The sequence below is a fragment of the Oryctolagus cuniculus genome, chromosome 14 (genome assembly GCF_051225735.1).
Source record: "Oryctolagus cuniculus isolate XC-2025 breed Fujian yellow rabbit chromosome 14, ASM5122573v1, whole genome shotgun sequence".
NCBI lineage: Eukaryota > Metazoa > Chordata > Mammalia > Lagomorpha > Leporidae > Oryctolagus > Oryctolagus cuniculus.
The window spans coordinates 62,289,737-62,310,637 of NC_142880.1; the positions used below are offsets into that span (position 1 = coordinate 62,289,737).

At 48.4% G+C, this 20,901-nt stretch overlaps 1 protein-coding gene and 1 long non-coding RNA gene across 7 annotated transcripts in view; one reads left to right on the forward strand and one right to left on the reverse strand.

The window, feature by feature from the left end:
* Nucleotides 1-8,858, forward strand: part of SLC1A3 (solute carrier family 1 member 3) — a 94,153-nt gene extending 85,295 nt beyond the window's left edge. For all 3 annotated transcript variants that reach the window (XM_089312735.1, XM_002713973.6, XM_089312736.1), the window contains 4 exons: nt 1,930-2,163; nt 3,009-3,203; nt 4,713-4,847; nt 6,724-8,858. In XM_089312735.1, coding sequence (XP_089168861.1) covers nt 1,930-2,163; nt 3,009-3,203; nt 4,713-4,847; nt 6,724-6,928 — 769 coding nt within the window. In that variant the 3' untranslated portion in view covers nt 6,929-8,858. The remainder of the gene's footprint in view (nt 1-1,929; nt 2,164-3,008; nt 3,204-4,712; nt 4,848-6,723) is intronic.
* LOC103349606 (uncharacterized) lies at nt 397-18,760 on the reverse strand. Of its 4 annotated transcripts, XR_016220144.1 has the most exons (6): nt 17,556-18,760; nt 16,422-16,750; nt 10,519-10,629; nt 4,002-4,173; nt 3,432-3,499; nt 397-2,225 (listed from the first exon to the last, which is right to left on the reverse strand). It is a non-coding gene; the product is annotated as an uncharacterized LOC103349606 (long non-coding RNA). The 4 variants fall into 4 exon arrangements; XR_016220145.1 differs by lacking the exon at nt 17,556-18,760 and having other exon boundaries at nt 10,519-10,609; nt 16,422-17,548; XR_016220143.1 differs by lacking the exon at nt 17,556-18,760 and having other exon boundaries at nt 16,422-17,548.
* Between the last annotated feature and the right edge of the window lie 2,141 nt (nt 18,761-20,901).

Genomic DNA, 20,901 nt, shown 5'->3' on the forward strand with positions numbered 1-20,901 from the left:
TCATTCCTGCATTTTAGATCTATTTAGTGAATAATCCATCTAAGGAGTGTCTACTCTATGCTAAGCATATAATGCCAAGCACTGTGGATATAGCAATGAAAAACCAAATGAGGATGTCTTAAATCTTACATGCTTTTAAGGGAGACAGATAATAAACAAACCCATCAACCATAAGCTGTAGTCATAACACCAAGTGACTGAAGAAAAGGCACAAAGTTTGCCCTGGATGGTTCAGAGAGGCTAACGCCTGAATGACCAGTTACACAAAGGCCAGTAGAGAGCATTCCCGGTAGAAGGGAGAGTAAATGCGGAAGCCTTTATAAAGAAACGCACATGGCAGTTCTGTTGCAATCCCTATAGGACTGGTGGGAGACATTATGGAAACCCAAGCCACAATCCATAACAAAACTTCCTTTAATAAAGCTGAGAGCAGGAAACAAAGGAAAAGACTAAATGCAAAGCAGAACATTGACCTTGGAGTGTAAACCCTCCTCCCCCTGCCCCCCACCAGAAGGGAGAAAACCCTTTGCTTGGTTTAGGCCTTATGTGAGGATTTATGCTTGATATCTAATCCAGGCTCTTCTTGGCAACTGAGGCAGGAAAGCATCCATTGCTAAGAAAAGCACTTACTCGTCAACGTGACTCAGAATTTCTTTTGTCTTGAATGCCACCAAAGCCCAGAGAAATCCATTTTTTAGAAATTGGTGCAAGGTGGATATGAACCAGGGCACAAAGACCAGAATGTGGTCTCCACAGGAACCCCCAGTTGGAAGGCTCTTTTGAACTCCTGGCAGCACTCAAAGTGGACATTTATCTTCGTATTATTAAAATGCTTCCACCTTTCACCTCTTCTATAAAAGAAGCCCATTCAAGGCCCTGAATGAACCTCACATGCAGCTTTTCTAGCCGTACATCGGCCCACACACTCAAGCCTTGAGTTATTACATTTCTGCAAACAGGTACCCCTGTGACTTCCTGGCCTGCGTTTTTAAAGAGCTTTTGAAAGAAGCGTTGTGTTGGGTGTTTTTCCAGTTTGAAACAAGTCCTCCACAGTTCCCAGCAGACCCTTCTCCTTAAGGGCAGTCGGTTCCTCTGTTTTCAGTCATGTGCGTTTGGTTGTAGTTTATAGCACACAGTGGACCCGCAGTTGAAAGCTGGGCAGCAAGACCTTTAAGCTACGAGGTTATTACTGTGTTCCTCCTCACAGAGTCCACAGGGAAACGCTCCCTAACGGCAGTAGCAGCCTGTGGGTAGTGTTACGTAAATAGAATGCCTGTTGCCTGATTGTGGGACTCTATATGTAAACACTGTTAATATTAATAGCTCTCAATTTATTTTATGGTCACCTATTTATGGCAAATGGTACCAGTTTTCCATTTGTACTATAACAAAAAATCTCTTTTTAAAGTAAATTTACCGAAAGAGAGAAGGTGATTTAAAGACGAATGCTAAGTAATATTAGAAGTGATATAGAGGTGTGGGAAAAACAAAAGGGGCCACGGATTAAGCGAAGTGCCTGCCCATCTGGAATACTGACACAGTATTCTGTGACTCTTGCTTTAATTGGCAATCCAGTTCAGAAACAGAAAATGTTGCCAAAAGTCTGGATGTTGGGGAGGCAGGTTGTGTCAGTCCAGGGTGAGCGAGGGCCTCTGAGGATCAGGTATGGTGAAAAGACAGCTTTCTAACAGGTGGACAATAAAACCTCTGCATCTGCTTTTGTCACAAGATTAGGAGAAAAAAATCTGTGTCCTAGATCAGTCCCAAATGAGTCCAATTCTGTGATAACCAGGGGAACTTTATATTTAAAAAGACCAGAAAGAATTACATAATTTCTACAAGTTCTAACAGTACCCAAGGCAACAATGTTTGGAAACCCATTTCTTTCCCCTTATTGGACTCCAATTGCATGTATGTTGTTCTCCACAGGTATGCCCCTCTGGGCATTCTCTTCCTGATTGCAGGGAAAATTGTTGAGATGGAAGACATGGGTGTGATTGGGGGGCAGCTGGCCATGTACACGGTGACAGTCATCATTGGCTTGCTCATCCACGCCGTCATTGTCCTACCACTCCTCTATTTCCTGGTGACACGGAAGAACCCTTGGGTTTTCATTGGAGGGTTGCTGCAAGCCCTTATCACAGCTCTGGGGACCTCTTCAAGGTATGTACACGTATGGTTGACTCCTTGGAGTGTTTCTGAAACTCTGCTTTGAACCAGCGCCCCTGCAGTTGCAAAGAGACATTTTGTTTTGGGTTTGAAACTTAAATACTGAATTGGCTTTTTAAGACTGTTGATTGTTTGATTTGGAAGGCAGAGCAACAGAGAAGGGGAGACACCAAGAGCAAAATCTTCACCCACAGGTTCACTGCCCAGTAGGCTGCAACAGCCAGAGTTGGTCCAGGCCAAAGCCAGGAGCCAGAAATTCCGTCCAGGTCTCCAATGTGGGTGGCAGTGGGCCAAGTACTTCAGCCATCACCAGATGTTCTCCCAGTTGCATTAGCAGGAAGCTGAATTAGAAGCGGAGCAACTGGAACTCACACTGGCAATATGATATGGGATTCTAGCATCGCAACCAGCAGCTTAGCTGGCTGTGCCACAACACCACCCCCTGAATTGGCTTTTTCATTTCTGATGCTACTCAGACCTATTTGGGATTCCCAGAATGGCCAGCTATGAATCCTTCTGGGGAAAACAGTGAAAGCAAGTCTCCTTCCCTGCCCACTGTCTTCTCCCTCTTCCAGCTGGCCTGACCTAAGGGAGGAGTGGAGAGGAGCTGCACAGGTTGTGGGGATGGGGAAGCAACCACAAGGAACCCAGAAGCAGGAGAGCTGCCAAATGACCCCATGAGGGGGCCACGCTCTTCCCAACCCCGCTCCCTTATTTATACAAGTGCTGACTTAGCTCCCTTTAGGACGTGGGACAGGAAGGAACTGTCTGTCCCAAAGACCAGACAGGGTCAGGACGGGCAGGCCCTCAGCTGATGTGAACTGTTTCACTGTCCTCAGTTCTGCCACCCTACCCATCACGTTCAAGTGCCTGGAAGAGAATAACGGCGTGGACAAGCGCGTCACCAGATTCGTGCTGCCTGTGGGGGCCACCATTAACATGGACGGGACTGCTCTCTACGAGGCACTGGCTGCCATCTTCATCGCTCAAGTTAACAACTTTGATCTGAACTTTGGACAGATTATTACAATCAGGTACAAGGAAACAGTTACATATATTTTCTTTAAAAATGACTTTAATAGAGAAGAAAGGGATCAGGGTTGGGTGAAGAAACTGGCTGGGAAGGGGATCACACAGACAAAAGGTTGAAGTTTGGAGCAATAGTTCCATTTTTATATTTGGAAATGCTTACTAAAAATTTTGAAATTAGATGTGCACACTCAACATTCAAATAATGTAGTATATAAGGTAAAAAATTTTACCTGCCATCTTATCAGCCCCTCTTTCTATAGGTGACCATGCTTCATGTTTGGTTTAGAAAGACCTTTTCCTGTGAATACACACATACACACTCCTTGTTTATAAATAATGGAATCATACCATTCATAGTTTGCCTGTCAGTACATCAGTTATACCTCTTAATATCTGCAAAATACTCAGTATAGATTTTTCTTTTTCAAATGTTGCATTTCAATTTTAAAAAGCATTAAAACGTGTTAGCTTTTATAGGTAAGATTAGAAAATAAACACGTACTTGAAAAAGTAGATTAACTTTTTCTCTTGGGTTGACTGTTAGGTAGTATAACATAGGTGAGAGACCACACTGACAAGCAGGTTGAGGATTGGATTCTTATGGAGACATTAACTGCTGCGTTTGAGGTACTAAGTGAAAAGCAGTTTTCCTTTCCATACCTTCCCCCAGTCTCTGTTTTCTCCTGTGGAGGCAACTGGCATCACCCACCCAGTTTCTCTGGCATCCCTGCAGAGAGCCACGGACAGCCACATGCAAGCATAATCCCCTGCCCACCCCCACCCCCAGCCCCCGAACTCACCGTGTGCAGCATCCATTAAGCCTAAGGCGACAGAGACTTCACGCCTCATGTCCCAGATCTGCCTTTGCTCTTCATTGCTGGCGGTCGTTTTTCATTGTTATTCACATTGTATTTTGAAGAGCAGAGTAAGTCACTTTTGGGGGGTTTTCCCACAAACTTCTATTTTTTAATTCTGCATAGAGAAAAGTCAGATTAATATTACAAAAAGTATCCTCTTCCTAGATCCAAAAACTCTTCTTTGCCCCCATGTTTCCGGCATGCATCGCCGAGAATACAGACATATCTGCAAACTCAGGGTCTTTACAAGCCTCCACTTAGATAAGGAAATTATTAGAAACAAATGTTACTGCAACTGACATTTTAGACCTTTACAAAATACAGTAAGGAATGTGCAAACGAAGTCTTCATTCAAGAATGGCTGTGTAATACACCCAGCTTCATAAAGTGTGTTGTGATGATCAACTAGATAAGTAAGATAAGTCATACTCAGCATCTCGGATGACACATGATAAGCACATGATGAAGACTAGTATGATGATTAGCTCACTGGGTTTTTTGAAACCCCAGCTACGTGTGTTTGAAGCAAGTCCTCTTGTACTGACGCGGCACATCGCACAGCAGGCATCGGCACCGAGTGCGTTTTTCAGGACTCTCTCTCTCTCCTTGGCAGATCTGTAACAGTGTTTTCTATTTCCATTCTTCCTTTACCAGCATCACGGCCACGGCCGCAAGCATTGGAGCAGCTGGGATTCCTCAGGCAGGCCTGGTCACCATGGTCATCGTGCTGACATCCGTGGGCCTGCCCACTGACGACATCACGCTCATCATTGCCGTGGACTGGTTCCTGTGAGTACTCTGGGACCGCGTGCCAGCTCACACCGTGGGGGCCCCTCTGCCATAAACGACTCCTCAGAGAGGGGCAGTGTGGCCTGTAATTAGAGAGCCCTTGCTACCCGACCCTTGGCCCTTATCTGGAGACCAAGCTTTGGACACCGCGCGTGCGCACTCCCTTATCAACAGGCAGAGCACATCTGGCTGCTGTACTTCTCACTCCATAAAGCCATTCAGAGATTGGGAAACCTGCAGTCTGCGAAGCCAGCATAAATCAGCAAGGCCGTTTCGGCATTGCACAATGCATCCCTACAGCGGCTGGAACAACTACAGGTTCCACAGGCCGGCACAGGCCCTTCCCTCCTTGTGCTTCTGTTCCGATGGCGTAGTGCAGCGCAGATGTTCCCATCTGAACCCAACAGAGCGAGGGGTGGCCATGCTGACAGTGGGAAGAGATCTAGTGTCATCGAGTGTAACGGAGTCTTGGCTCCAGGGAAAGCTCCAAGAACTGTGCCCTCCACTCTCTGAGACCCTAACCTCCAGGGCCCACCCCTCTACCTTCTTCCCTCGCTATTCCAGGCGACATTCTCTGAACTTTTCTCCCCTGAGCTCCCCTCCACTTTTGAGAAATTTTTCCCCAGGATGCCCAAACATCTAGAAGACAATAGCAGTAGGTGCTGGAGTCAACGTACGTTGACCTGACCCCCAACTACGGAGCATGAAGAGCCTGAGAGCTTGCACAGAGCACGTGGAGGACCCATGAATTCCCCGCTCACCTTGGCTCTGGGTTTGCATCTTAGCCCTGTGTGATCCCAGGCAGGTTACCCAACCACTCCATCCCACCTCTGTAAAACAAGGATGCTCATGCCTACTACTTCCTAGTGGTCCCTTGAGGAGTAAATGTAATGGTGCCTACAAAGCACTATCTGGCCACAGTCTGCACTCAACGTGAGCACTTTCACAGTGCAAAGCAATGGTTCCCAAAGCTTTTGATCTTGACACTTCAAAACGTACTAAGCACCAAAAAAGCATTTTATCTATGCGGATTTGGCGTAGTGGTTAAGCAGCCACTTAGCATGCCTGGTTCAAGTCCTGGCTACTCCATTTCCCCTCCAGCTTCCTACTAATATGCATCCTAGGAGGCAGCAGATGATGGTTTAAGCACTTGAGTCACTCCCACTCGCCTGGCAGACCCAGATATAGTTCCAGGCTCGTCCAGCCCTGGCTGTTGCAAGCATTTGGGGAGTGAACCAGTAGATGATCTCTCTCCATGTGTCTATGCCTTTCGAATAAAATGAATATAAATAAAACTTTTTAAAATATATTTGTCATATTAGAGAAATGGAAATTTTTAAAATTTCTAATTCAAAGATTATAATAAATTACATATTAACATAAAAAATTATCCAGCTTAATACTAAATAGCTGGAGTCTTGTAATCGCTTCTGCATTCAGTGTGCTATTGCACATCATGTAGTCTTTGAGAATTCCACTATAATTCACAAGAAAGTAAGAGTGAAAGGGCTAAGTAACACATGAGGAGGCTAGTTTTGGCTTCTGGGCCACATTCTGAGAACTACTGATTTAAATGGAAGTGAGCTGGAGGAAACAAATTTTAAATAGATGGAGAAAAGGGAAGGATTTTTTTTTCCTCCCCAGAGCGGGAACTCTAGCTCCAGTCAGACTAACTGAAAATTAATCATCTATATGTGCGCATAACTTTTAACAGCTGTTATAAATGTTGTGTCTGTTATGTAACTATGCATTTGGTGGACACCAAACTGAGTTCCAAGAGCTGCTTCCAAAGACCTCCCTGGTCAGTTCACAATAACTGAAATTGCATGGTGTCCCCCGGGAGCCTCACTGTCCTTCCTCTGCATCCTGCCTGCAGGGATCGCCTCCGAACCACCACCAACGTGCTGGGCGACTCTCTGGGAGCCGGGATTGTTGAGCACTTGTCACGACACGAACTAAAGAACCGCGATGTCGAAATGGGTAACTCGGTGATTGAAGAGAATGAAATGAAGAAACCATATCAACTGATTGCCCAGGACAGTGAAACTGAGAAAACTATTGACAGTGAAACCAAGATGTAAACTAACAAAGAACTGCCTTCTTGAGCACCAGGTGTTGGAAAGCCGTCATGAAATGCGTCCATCTCCTTATAGCCCATTCTCACAGACCCCTTTTCCTCTCTGTTCTGATAGGATTGGAAAATACTTATCCAAGCACAAGGGAGGATTTTTGCAGTGGTCAAAATGTGAAGTTTTCACCTCCATTTGAAATGTTTAAGTCATGTTAGTCTTACCTGCTAAGGTACTCAGATCAAAAAATCTTGATCAAATCTTATGAGTTTATGTGGCACTTGACCCCATAAACTTATTTTTTCAGTAAGTTAAAATCAAATTTAAACCAACTTTTGAAATTTAAAAGTCCCTCAGAACTCAAATGCGTTTTAGTCTTAAGACTAAGCAACTGGATGAGCTACAATCAATTATCGGTTGGACAGTAGAAGGGTTTTTTTCCCTTTCTCTTCTGACTGTGTCCTTATTTTGTTAGTAGCACGACAATAGCACAGCTGTGGAGAGGGGCAGAAAATGAGGTTTCTGGGTGGCCTTGCAGTCACATCTCATCTCCAGGCCTCAGTGTCCTCATCTGTAAAATGAGTGACTGCCCCTGATATCCCGTACTCAATCTTCCAGGCCAGACATTCTGTGACACTGAAGAGCCTGCCCCCTATTCTCCCTGCACTGAATACACTTTGTACCAGTACCATTCCATGGACCACGGAGCTCTCAGAGATGACACCTAAGTAGGGACAGGATGGCTGTTCACTGGGCTCATGTCCGAAATAGCATTTATGTAAGTCACTAGGTGCAAGGCCATCCCAGGAGTGGGATTATTCCTGAAATCCTCTGCCCAGTTCTTCCCAATAGGAAAAATAATGTGAGCTTTCCATCCTTCCCAATCTGAATGGATTGACTGCTCTGCGAAAAAACGTCCCCTTTCACTCCTCAACTGACAGAAAATAAAGCAGAAGACTAGCAAGGAAGGGGCCCACAGTCTTACTCTGGAACATGGAAGAAAAAGAATGGATCTCAGCTGACATTAAAACACCAGGAGTGGAGGCCTTAGAAAGATTTAAACAACAGAGTTTAGAGGTTTTTTTTTTTTTTTTAAACCTGAAATACTTCTCAGTTTAAAATCATTTCCCCACAGAAGTCTAGGTACCAAAACATAAGCTCACTTCTATACTTTAAAGAAGTCAAATAACAGAGGTCCATTGGTCTCTTATCTGAAAATGTTTTTTTTACTTTAATTAAAGTTAGTAGGATGAAAGAAGACATCTGTGTTGGAATTCCACTTACTAAATCATTCAAAACGTACAGCTGGAGTGGAGTGTGCTTTTGTTTTGTGTCCCTAAGAGAAATGGAAGAAGATGAATCCGTACAGTGAGTGCAGAGAACAGCAGCAGGGGCACCAGTTTCAGGTGAGGCAGCTATCAGGGTGGGAGGAGATTAATTTTTACCCCCTAAGGAGTATCCAGTCCAAGACACTCCGTGGGAGCTGTCAGACGATGCCAGCTGCATCTGAGTTTGACTGAAAATGGTGAAGAATGGACTTAATTATGCTAACAGAATGAAAATCTAGACAAACGTCCTCTGATATACAATTAGATTTTTATGTAGATCCTGAATGTTATGTGCACAGAAAACCTAACATTAGGCTACAAAATGGAGTAACCATTTAATGTCAAGGCTCTATTTGGGAAATACACTACAAAAGTTAATGTACATGGTTGTCATGACACTAGTAGAGCAAAATTAATGTCAAGTTAATTGTTACATGGTGTGATTTTATATATATATATATATACACTAACCATTTCGTATGGATAGCAGGTCCCCTAGGGTAACTCACCATCCCAGCACAGGCTCTGCATACGTGTGCACCCAGTATGGACTGGGCAGCATTACTTTGTAGAAATATTTCCAATTAAAAAGAAAAATAGTTTTACATCCATAACTTTGCTGCTGTTTATTCTCCCTGAAGGAAAGTAAAATTCCCATTCGTGGAAGCACTCCAAGGAGCTCAGGCATGCTGGGAAAGGATGCCACGTAGCCAGGTCAGAATCTCGGCTAGAACCAGCTGGGGGAGCCAGCCCTGAGAAAAGAAGGCCGCTCCCCCTCTCCCTGCGCAACTCCTGGAACTGGGGCTGAAAACGGGAGGGGGATGCTGGCTGTAACCGTCTCCACTCACTTGTCCCTGTCAGATTCAAGTTTCTCAGATAAATGGAGTCATTCCCATGCTGGGATTAGAACAGTGTAATACCACCACGAGTTCTTCCCCAAAAGTAATTTCCTGTCCGACCTTCAAATAAGGTAGATTTATCTCTGCGATTACTTACTGCCATTGTGGAAAGAGCTGAGTAAGATCTCAGGGCTATTCCAGGAACAGCCATTATGCTCGTGAACCGCTCTATTCATTAAGAACGACTTATGGGCGACTACTTCCCAGCGTGCTTTTCAATAAAGAATTGGCAGGCGAGGTCAAGAAACAGCACAACACAAGTTGTGTCTGGAGACCTCCTGACTGCCGGCGGCCGCCCGGGAGAGGCGCAGCACTTAAAGGAGCTCATGTAGATACACGAGGCTTCAGGGGCTCACAGCTCTCGAAGTCGTGAGGATGTTTGTTTTCTGCAGGTCCCCGTGTCTGGGGGCGCGAATCCTTCCTTTGCACCAGTTTTTCTAGAAGGGTCTGGGGAACAGACTATCCCAATACTGTGCCTATACATCTCTAGCTGCATAATCCACTTGGGGAAACCAACCTGGCCACCCTGAGCAGACTTGGGGGGCGTGCTGGGAAGCGCCCCGGAAGCCAGCTCTCTGCTGGGGCCGCATTCCTCGGCTGGATGTGCAGGCCCGAGCGTTCCCTGCTCAGTCTCCTGTGGAAGACCGGAAAGAGGCCCTCCTGGTTAAGGGCTAGGGCAGCTCAGGCACGCTGTGACCAGGATGGCTGGACGTGGGCTTAGAACCTCCGTGTGTCAGTCTCAAATTCGCCCCCAAAAGGGACCGTGGAAGATTTTCAGGGAATGTTTCTGAGGAGTAAATTCACTCTGCGGCGTGTTTTAATCCCATCCTGGGAGTGTAATATGCCTCCCTCCCTTCCTGTACTCATCCTGCCACCACCCCCGGCCCATTGAACCAGGTTCCCCTTCCTAAGGGGAAAGGTCTGGCCTGGCCAGGGAAAGCCTTTTTCCTGCGTCTTCTATCTGCACCCCGTGGAAAACAGAAGTCGCAGTGCTGTTAATTGCGTGGGTCTGGAGCAAGGCCCCGGTTCCCGCCAGAGGGGGCCTTTGTGGGGACGCAGCCGCCGGGCCTGCACACACGCCCTCCTTCCGGGCGGCCCGCTGGGCACTTGACCCCGGGCCGCTGTCAGTCATCCGGCTCCGCGCCCGCCCGGGTGGTCCCAGAACTGGGGCAACAATGCACAGCTCTGTGTGGCCTCGGCCTGGGCCAGAGCAGTCGGTAGGTGTCACGCCGAGGGCAGGCTCCAAATGAATAAGCTGACAGGAAAAGAAGGCAGGAAGAGCGAAGGAGACTGACGGGCAGCGTCCTGGGAGGCGGAGTGGGAACCGAGAAATTTCTGGGACAAACGAGCAGGGTCTGGGGGGAGCGATACTCACAGCGGCCACCAGAGGGAGCCCGGAGCGCATCCCGGGTTGATTTCGTTCGCAGGTCCACTGGGAGGGGCTGGATAGCGTCCTGTTCCAAGGTCTGCAGTGCAGGGAATGCATCTGTGAAAGCCATCGAGCGGTTCCAAGTTCCTGCTTTTCCAAGGCGCCCCTTTCCTTCTGGGGCCCCTCTGTTCGGTCTCCCCTGGGCCCTTCATATCCTGATGGGATCTCACGTCCCCATCCTGTCTCCTGCCTCCCAGCAGGAACAGGTCTCAGAAGGCGGCGGGATAACCTACTTACACTGCCCACAAACTGCTTCCTTACCCTTCGATTCTGAAGCCTTTGCCTCTTGCTGAATTCTACACACAAAAGTAGGGCTGTCAGATAAATTACCGGTCATCCAGTTACATTTGAATTCCCAATAAGTAACAGATCCTGTTTAAGTATAAACAAAATAACAATGTGTAAAGTATAAGCACTTAAGATGTTGAGCGGGACGTCCTGTATTTTTATTTCTTAACCTGGTAACCCCTCATATAAGTGAAATGCAGAACTCAATTTGTGTTGGTCTCAATATTAGAGGTGGAAGAGTTTCTGCTTGTGTGTGTCAGGGAGTCTTACAAGGAATCATTCCAATTTTCAATTTCTCTCTGAAGCCAAAAACATTTTAAAACATAGTCCAGATCTGACATTCCCTGGTAGTTATTTGTCCTGGGGACATAAGCACACATTATATTAAAATATAAAAAGCCTGATGATCACCTTTAAGACTTCACAGAATTGTAGCGTTTCACTGATGCATGTTTGAAAGAGTAAGATTCACATCTGTTTTTCTTTTCTTTGCGTTATTTTCTCCTTTTCTTCTCTCACTCCTTACTCCCACCCTCCCCACAGTCCCACATAAACTATTTCTGTAATCCAATACAGGGCTGAAAAATTTGGCACTCACATATTGTTTTGCAATGATGGACACATTTTTTTCATTTGGGGGCACCTTTTGGGAAAGCACCCTTTTTTCATATTGTGCTACTAAAAGTGATCGTTTTTCAGCTGTTGGAAGGAGGCATTTTTCAGGCTCTTCAGGGAACTCAAGCTTTCATGGATGGGCTTATTTCCCAGGACACCCTTTCTTTAAGCCAATGCTGAACAATATGCAAAGCATGGCCCAAGCTGATACTGCAGAAGGAGAATAAAATAAAATCATAAATTTCCAATAACAGCATTTGCACAGCCACGTTAAAGATGGCAGTGAGGGGTGGGCGTTGTGGTGTGGCTGGTTAAGCCTGCCTCTCACATTCAGGTGCCTGGTTCCAGTCCTGGCTACTCTGTGCTTCCAGTCCAACATGGGCCTGACAGCAGATGACGCCCAAGGACTTGGGTTCCTGCCACCCACGTGGGAGACCAGGATGGAGATCCTGGCTTCTGGCTTCAGCCTAGCCCAGACCTGGTTGTTGCAGGCATTTGTAGAATAAACAAGCAGATAGAGGATACGTGTGTGTGTGTGTGTGTGTGTGTCCCTTCTCCGTCTCCCCGCCTTTCAAATAAATAATGGGATGGCAATGAACCTGCCATCAGATGGCAACTCTGTAGGTTCATAAGAAGTCCAGGAAAGCAGCCAGCCAGAACCTTCCAGACTTATCAGCATACTTCAAAAGATTCATGGGAGTTTATTTCTGTGGAAAAAAACTCAAAATCTATGCAGTTTTTCTTAATATGCATTTTCCATGACCTTTTTGAAGACCCATCATATGCATAGTTTCCAAAATCTTTTGCACCAAAATAGACTTTCCTTTTAATTCATTTTTCCAGAAGTCCTCTGCATTGCCTTCTAGTGGTCGCAGAGAAAATCCAGAGCTTTTGAAAGCTCAGCCCAGCACTAACGATGATTGGTCTGCTTTAGGGAGAGCCTTGTCTGCAGAGATGTCAGCAACACGTGTCAAAACCGTCCCCAAATTCCTCTACCTACTACAGTGCCTCAGCCAGCCATTCTTATTCTGAAGCCCAGGAGCAGCCCAGCCAAAGAAGTAAAACACAACCTTGCCCAAGTCAGCACGTAGGTTAGAAAGCTAAGATAACTCAATCAAAAACAGCTTCATGCTTCCTAAAGCCCAGCACTTTAGGAAGAGTGGTGCACAGCGCGGTGAGCTGAATCCACACCCGTCACTCCTGACTCGGGGTCTCTGGGGGTCGCCTCCGTGTGCGTGTGGGCACGGGATGAGCCCTGCTATCTCCAAACCGAGTCTCGTTCCACCTTCCCACGCATCCAGGGCTGTTCAAGTTGCAGCGGCCCCTAATTAAGGGTCCACTAAACGTGGCACAAACGACAGGTGTTTCAACTAATAATACCTTTATCAATACCTTAATGGCGGTGTCAGAGAATTAAATAGCGTGCACACACACACTCACACGAATTCCCGCAAAATGCATGTTCAAACACGATGTGCACCGACATAAACTTTTCATTTTCCACTAACTTGCTGTAGCACCCTCGTGTTTGTATTTTTCCCCCGCACAGCCCCTGGCGCGCAGGAAGGCTCTTTAGCGGTTTAGGACAAAATCTCGCCAGAGGGGGAAGAGGCCCGCGCCGTCACCCCTGGAAACGGCGTCAGCAGGCACTGGCGGCCCCTCCGCTGAGGCCGGGCCTCTGCGCCCGGGCGACCCCGCAGCCCCTGGCCGCCTCCTCCAAGGTCTTTGTCAAGCCCGGTTCCCCAGCAGCCCTGCGCCGGTTTTGTGCAGGGCACAATCCGACGCTGACGGGACCACCCAGCTTCCTCTCCCAGGGAACAAAACGGCCCCTCGGCCTGCCAGCGCCCGCCCTCTCTGCCAGGCCCCGTCCCACGGCCGCAGTCCTCGCCAACGGGAAGCGGAGGGCCCGTCAGACCCGGCTCTGTGGGAACCCCGGGGCAGGCGCGCTGAGGAGCCGCCGGGCGGCCTCTCGGGGCCCGGGACGCTGCTGCCGCCCAGCGGCGGAGCCCGGAAGGCAGCGCCATCCCGGGGGACCGCGCGCGGGCGCCGAGGAAAACCGAACCTAAGGCAACGTTTGCGCACCCGCCGCGGTGGTTCCCAAAGGGTGGCCCCGGGACCCCTGGGAACTTCCTGGAAATGCCAATTCTCAGATCCCAACAGAGGAGGCCAGCGCCCGCCAGCTCCTTCCGACGCCCACCAAAGCTCCGGAGCCACTGTTCCAGGGTCTACGCTGCAAGGCAGCCTGGAACTGAGAGCCCAGGCCTTCATCCTGGCTTTGCCTAGGAGCTGTGCGCCCCTGGGCAGGGTGCTCATCTCTGTAGGGACCACGCTATGTGTTCCTATCCGCTAGGATTGTGGAGGGTTGGAGAAACGAAGGCGAAGGCGAAGGCTTATACACATGCCCAGTGCGGGGCGCCTGTTTCGCAAGTCAGTACAGCGGGGCGGGAAACCTGCCACGCGCCCCTCCATTTATTTAGCAGGTATTTATCGAGTGCCTAACCTGTCCTGGGCTCAGGGACCTTGTGATGGACCCACAGAAAGAGCCCTCTCTCCGTGGAGCGCCATCTCGTTCCGCGTGTGGTACAGGATGCCCAGGACTGGATTGTGGCCCGCTCTCCCATCACGCCTAGGTGGAAGCTCTCCATTCCAACGGCGCTGTATTCAGGAGGTAATGAAAAAGGCTTCAGGATGGGGCCTCAGCGTCATCCCAGAGGACTGGTGGGTTGCGACAGACGCATCTCTGAGCATGCGCGGAGCCAAGGCCAGGCGAGGACGCCATGAGCAGACCTCTGTCTGCAAGCCAGGAAGCCCTTACCAGAATCACCAGGGGGCGCTGTTCTTGCCCTTCCAGCCCCGGAACTTGGGGAAAATAAATGTGGCAGTTATCGCAGCCTGCACTGACACGCGGGGTCAACTGTAATCACCGTCATGAAGAATAACAAAACTGGGTCAGGCCTGGAGGGGGACTGGACGGTCAAGGAGGACTTCCTGTGGAGATGCCCTAGAAAGCCCTCAACGATTGGGAGTGAGGACTTTATTCTGGGCGTGATGGGATGCCTCTGCACAGAGCTTAGAGAGGCAGAGATCCCTTATTTTGGTTTTAATGTGTCCCTTTGAAAATTCAGGTGTGGGAGTGCTGTTCGGCTCAGCTGTGAAGTCACCGCTTGGGGACACAGCCACATCCTATCCCAGAGTGCTTGGTTCAAGTCCCAGCTACTCAGCCTCCAATCCAGCTTTTTGCTAAGGCACACCCTAGGAGGCAGCAAGTACGTGGGTGCTTGTCACCCAAGTGGGAGAACCAGATTGAGTTTGTGGCTCTTGGCTTCAGCCTGACCCAGTCCTGTCTGCTGTGGGCTGGGTCAGGCTGCCTTCCAAATAAAACGAAGATAGATTACACATGCTAGATTGATTCAGCTGTTGCCAATGTGAGGATATTAACAGGTGGGCCTTGTGGTTGTGGATAGGCTGTGAGAGTTGCTCCTCTCAAGAACAGGATCAGGATCCTGATTAAAGAGGCCTCATGCACCCTGAGGCCCGTGTCCTCCAGCCCTGAGCACCACGTGCAGATGCGACATTTCTCCTCTCCAGGCGACAGAGCCCTCAGCAAACAGCCAAACCTGCCAGCACCTTAACCTATGAGAAATAGGTGTCTGTGGCTTAGAAACCACACACTCAGGTGTTTTGTTTAGCAGCACAAGAGGACGAAGAATGCCTCACTCAGCTATTTGTCCTCCAGGCCCATTTAGGTCTCATCAGTAACAGCCTCTTTCTATTGGAATCCTCAATGTAATTGAAGCCTTCAATGGAATCCTCTAGTCTTCCCGCTGCCTCCCTTCTTCTCTCTGTTCTTCGTCCCTCGCTGGCCTTTGTTCCCTATCAGACACACTGGTCCTCAGCCTGACCCCCCCAACTCACAAGGCTCAAATACAGAAGCCACGTTCCAGTCAGCTCAGGGCACCCAGCACAGTAAGAGTGGGGTCGTGGGGTCCCAGGAGCGGAGGGTTCTCCTTGCTTCTCTAACTTCCCTGTCACCCCCTTCTCTCTCCAGCTCCTTCCAGAAGGGCTGGGTTTTCTGCTGCCCACTTCTCTTCCTGCATGAACCTCCTATGGAAACCCTATGGTCGGGCTCACCAGGCCCGGCTCTTGTTAAATAAGGAAGGAAATGGAATGTAGAAAATCTCTACAACACCAGCCCTTGAACCTGGTGCCTTCAAACAAGATCCTGTTTCGAGAACCAGACCTGAGTAGGGTCAGTTTCTCTCTGCCATAAGTATCCTAGTTTCCACCTTGGTCAAAGTACAGACTGACAAGTGAGAAAAGTCACGTCAATGCACCCCTCCCAATATTATTTTAGGAAAATGAGAGCTGCAGCAGGGAAATTTTCACTGGGGCTCTTTTTCTAAAGATTTTTCAAATGTCTTCAAAGACTAATCTTCTGCTCCCCTATATCTCCCTTTGAGATTTATTCAGTCATGAAATCCAAATTGCTTCGGCCTTTTATGTCTGGCTAGTCTTTGCCCTGCAATTTTCCCCACTTCTTCCTCCCCAGAGGCGTGGCTCTCCCCAGGTTGGGCCGGGGGCTCCCCATGCCCCATGGCCTCCGGAGCTGGAGGAGAGGGGCCCACCCCGAGCTGCTCAGCCCCTGCAGGGTCACGCCCGAATCATGTCGGGCCTTGTCTTCAGACCAAAGCCCTGCTGAAGAGGAGAAGAGGCTTACAGCAAAAACAGTAGAGGTGTGTTCAAAGCTCTCCCCCATAAAGATCCGGGGAAACCTAGCCATGGTAATGAGGGCACCATTCCCCACCTGCCTCCCACCCAGAAGGACACTGAAGACCAAGATTACGCTAACACCGCCTCTCGGGGCCCCTGTTGGACGCAATCACGGCGTTGAGCTAAGCAGAACAGAAAAAGGCTCCGACTCCAGGCTGACGCTTCCTCGTGCCTACCTGATGCGTGAGGGAGCGAGAGGCAGCCACCCCAGGCCGAAGCCTGCGCGCTGGCTCTGTGGCCGGAAGCTTCCGGTTCCAAGCAGACCCCTCCTCTGACGCACTGTCCGTCCGAGACTGTAACCTCAGGTCTCTAAGCCTCCTTTGGGCTCTTGGAGCTTCACGATGGTTTGATTGGGTGGTACTTAGCTGAGGCCCAGCGCGCACGCGATGGATAACCTGTGTTCTCAGGGCTGGCTGGCAGCTGGGAAGCGGGTTTCCACGCTCACCTGGCCGTGGTTATTGCTGATGGCACCGTCGCTTCTGCGTACACGCTCTCGCGTGTGGCCCTGTCGGGAGAGAGGGAAAGATCCTGCCACGGGAGGGCAGCAAATGATCCACGGTGCAGGGGGGCCTACAGTTTCATGAGTCATTGAAAAATCTCCAAAGTTGGAGTCAGTCACTCTCCAGTGCCGAATGCTCACACGCGCGGGGAGGCGGGGGAGGGCGGAGGTCTGGGAGGAGCTATCCTAGCAGCTCCTTCCCAGGCCGGCGGGAGTCTGCAGGTGGCCTGTAAAGCCGAGCTCTGTTCTCGCCTCCATCAGGAGATGGCTCCACCTCCTCCTCTCCCTGTGATCCTCTGCCCTCTGTTGATTGCACGAAGTGCTTCCCACCTGTCTCTCCCCCTTGCTGTCTCGGACCCAGGCAGCTGCATCTCCTCTGCAGAGAGTAAGACCATAGTGCTGGGTTTACCCACCGACCAAGCATCAACATGCGTTCGCTGGGTGCTGCAAACGTGCTGAGCACTGAAGTGCTGCCGGTGCTGTGGGTGCAAGCCCCAACTCTGGCCTCAGACGGGCTGGGTTTGAATCCAGCCTCTGCTGCCCGGTAACTCTGTGACCTCAGGGAAGTGTGCCACCCTCCTGCAGGCTCAGTTCCTCATCTACCTTGCCACAGACACTTTGAGCCTGGGTGACCATGCACACACAGGGCAGGTGATCATAGACACCGGGCAACACTATCGAAAGACAGGTTCAAGGGACTTACAATCTAATGGGGGGAAAAGGAGATAGAAATACATCACAAGAAACTTCCCTGGATGGCCAAATCTGCCGTGCTCCTTGTGGGAGACGGCCTCGGGGCGCCCTGACTTACCTCCGAAGCAAAGCCCAGTGGACGAATTCCTTGTTAGCACTGACACCTGGTGGTCATGTAGAGGCCGGCACCCAGTGTCTTCAGCCGAGGGAAAGCTTGGGCGTGGGAATCAGGCACCCGTTCTGACTCCCCTGGAGTTGTTTCTACACCCCTGGAGGATCATCTCCCTTCCCCACGCAGCTGGACTCAGCAAGGTGGAAAACAAGAACAAAGATGTAGAGCCAGACACTCCTGGGGCCATCGCCTGTCACGTGATCCTGAGCAAACGACTTACATTCTGAAAATCAGCCGCAAAAATAGGGAGAAAGAAGCAACAATCTACAGTGGGCACTGGGGTACCTTGTTTTCTCTAACCTTCCAAGGAATGCCTTCAATGATAATGCCTGATACTTATTAAGCATTTAAACAATCTAGCTTCCCTTCCCCCTCTGTCATTGTAAAGCACTCTCTCGTCCTTGGAAGTCTAGAATCCGACTTTCTTCCCATTCGCTTGTCTGGCTTACTTCATTGAAACAATAGCTGATATTTATGAGAGCTTACTTTAAGCCAAGGGCTGTCATGACAGGTTACATGGTTAAAATCAAGTCGTGTCAGCCCTCTAAAAGAGAGGCCATCAACTTGCCCTGTTTTATTAACAAGGAAAGCCAGGTGGAGTGAGTCTAAATAGGTTGTCCACTGTCACAAGTCTAAGGGCTACATTTTTAAACTCAACAGTATGGCTCCAGAGGACATATGCTCAACCTTTGAACTAATGACTCTGAACCATGCTTGGCTCTTTGCTAGAATGATCGCTAATGTTTCTGGAGTACTGGGTTCTTCGTGTGTATTAATTCATCTGATATTTATAACCCCCACCATGAGACAGGCATTAGCATCATCCCACTCCACAGATGAGAAAATTGAGATTCAACAACTCACCTGAGGTCCCAAAGTGAACCAACGGTGAAGTTGGAATTCCAACCCAGATCTAGTCTTTGGTCTGCAGTAGTCTTCTCCTATAGTCAGTCTTTCATGTCATTCCAGTCTCCCAGCTGGTCTGTGATCTCAAAAGCACAGCAAGAGGTCTCTCCTGGCAAGGGCACCTCCTTGCCAGAGGGGTGATGACCGGGGCGGTGATCAGGCCATGCAGGTGACAGAGGCCTTCGTGACCACACAGGAGCAGGACCATCTCACGCAGAGATCCACAGAGAGGGTGGCCCTCGGTGGACTTGTCCAGTGTCTGAAGTGGGTGACAATGATGACTGTAACAAACTCTCAATCCTATCGTACCAGCTCTGCCTTTTTTTTTTTTTTTTTTTTTGTCCTGTGACTCCCTCAGTTGAAGTAGTGAGGCTTCTCAAGGCTCTAGGACAAAGTCCAAACTCCCACACAGGTTCTCAGGGCCCTGCATTACCACACCCCTGTTTCCCTCTCATCCTAATCCCCAGTCCCCACTCAGGTCAGAACGGAAGTGAGAACAGATCAAGCTCCTTGCATCACCCCCAAGGGATGGGGTCCTCTGACCTCCAGGTGTTAATGACAGATGCTCTTCCTCACCTGAAAACCCCACCTTCCTACCCTAACTGCCCTTGCACCCCCAGACCACTGTGCCCACCTTCTCCTTGCCTCCTGGGTTATTACTGTCATGGCTGAATGTGCTCTGTCCCCAGTCAACTATGTGCTTCTTTAGGGCAAATATGTTTCTTTATCATCTAATATACCTAATGCCTGGTACATGGTAAATATATGTGTATATATAAAATTATGAATATTTTATATATAATACCTCCCCCTTCCAGTATTTCTCAGTCCAGGTATTATCAGCATTTCTGGTGAGGCAATTCCTTAGGTGGGACTGCCCTGAGGACTGCCAGAATTTAGCATCCCTGACCCCTGGACACCAAATGCTGGTAGGTTCCTTCCCAAACTTCCCCATCACCTCTCCTCACTTCCTACTTTCTCATCCCTGTTGCTGTGACAACTAATGCCCTCATGCATTTTTAAATATCCTCGGGGAAGTACATTCCCAGGTCAAGAGCCACTGTAGCTAAAAGGTAGTTCTAATTCTGATGGACTGTACTTACCTTGAATCAAGCATTCTCTATGTTTATGGAATCTTTATGTTCCATCTCTAACACTATTGCTTCTCAATTACCTGACACGTGTATGCTCCAGGAGACTTTCTTGGTGACAATGAACTTGAGCTGCCCAGCAGTAGCACTGTCATACTGAATCTTCCCATAAGAAAGATCAAAGTTGAAGGGTCCAGAGAGACAGCAATGTTGGTCACATTTCCAGGGCAAAGATGAGTCACCTTTTTCTATTTGACGAACTTTGCTAAGATAACAAAAAATCTTTTCCTGATTTCTCCTTTTCCATTATAAATATCAAATACACAAGCAGTTTAGCCATCAGTTCTATGTCAGGAGCACATGGCTAGCCTGACAAAATGCCTTATGTGCTTTGAAGATGGTACTGGGATTTAGAAGGCTTGAAGGTTATGCTGAATATTCCGCACAACTGATACCCACACGTGCTGAGACAGTGATGTCCTTAATTGATTGCTGGTCTCAGTTTCCCTCTCTGAAAAACAGGGATTTTTGAAAAATGTCTCTCTTACTTGGTAGAACAGAGAAGAACCTCAAGAAATCTCGTTAATAAATGTGGCATTCACCTTTCTATTTTGAAGGGTAGTCCTAGCTTAAGTCAGGCCTCTTATCTTCATTAACAGATCCACATGTGCAAGGGTTAAATTTAGGACTCTCTTAGGAAAAAGACTTGTGAAACTCCACCATTTATGCTAATAGGCGCTGATCACTTTAATCAAAGGTTAAACACCTTGCCTAAAATCATTAGCTTTGACAATACAAGCAGCACGTTCAGTTGTAAATGTGTTCATTTTCTTCTGCCCTACCACATATATTAGATAATAGACTAGAAAAGCAGGTGGAAGATGACTCCAAGTAATTTCAAGGCATTATTACCAATGGAGCCTGGTGAGATTTTTGTCTTTTTGACAAATTGAAGGAAGCCAGCAGAACAAATCTTGTTTCAGGAGTAGGTTCTCACTCAGCTGTCCCCTAAGTGGAGATGCATTACTTCTAGACAGAAAAATCAAAGTTCCTCGAATGCCAAAGATAAAATGACAAATTTGACTTCCAGCGATGCCTTCTTGACAGCTACCAGATTTTCAGGAAAAGAAAACAATAAAATTAAATTTGACAGAAATGAAGGGAGAGAAAAAAAGAAGCATTTTTTTTTTCCCAGTGGGCACCTTCATGTCTTCGAAAGGACTTTAGGATGATTCAATAACAGACCACTCAGGCATCTCCCCTGTGCTCCCCTAGAGATGTGAACATTATTGTAA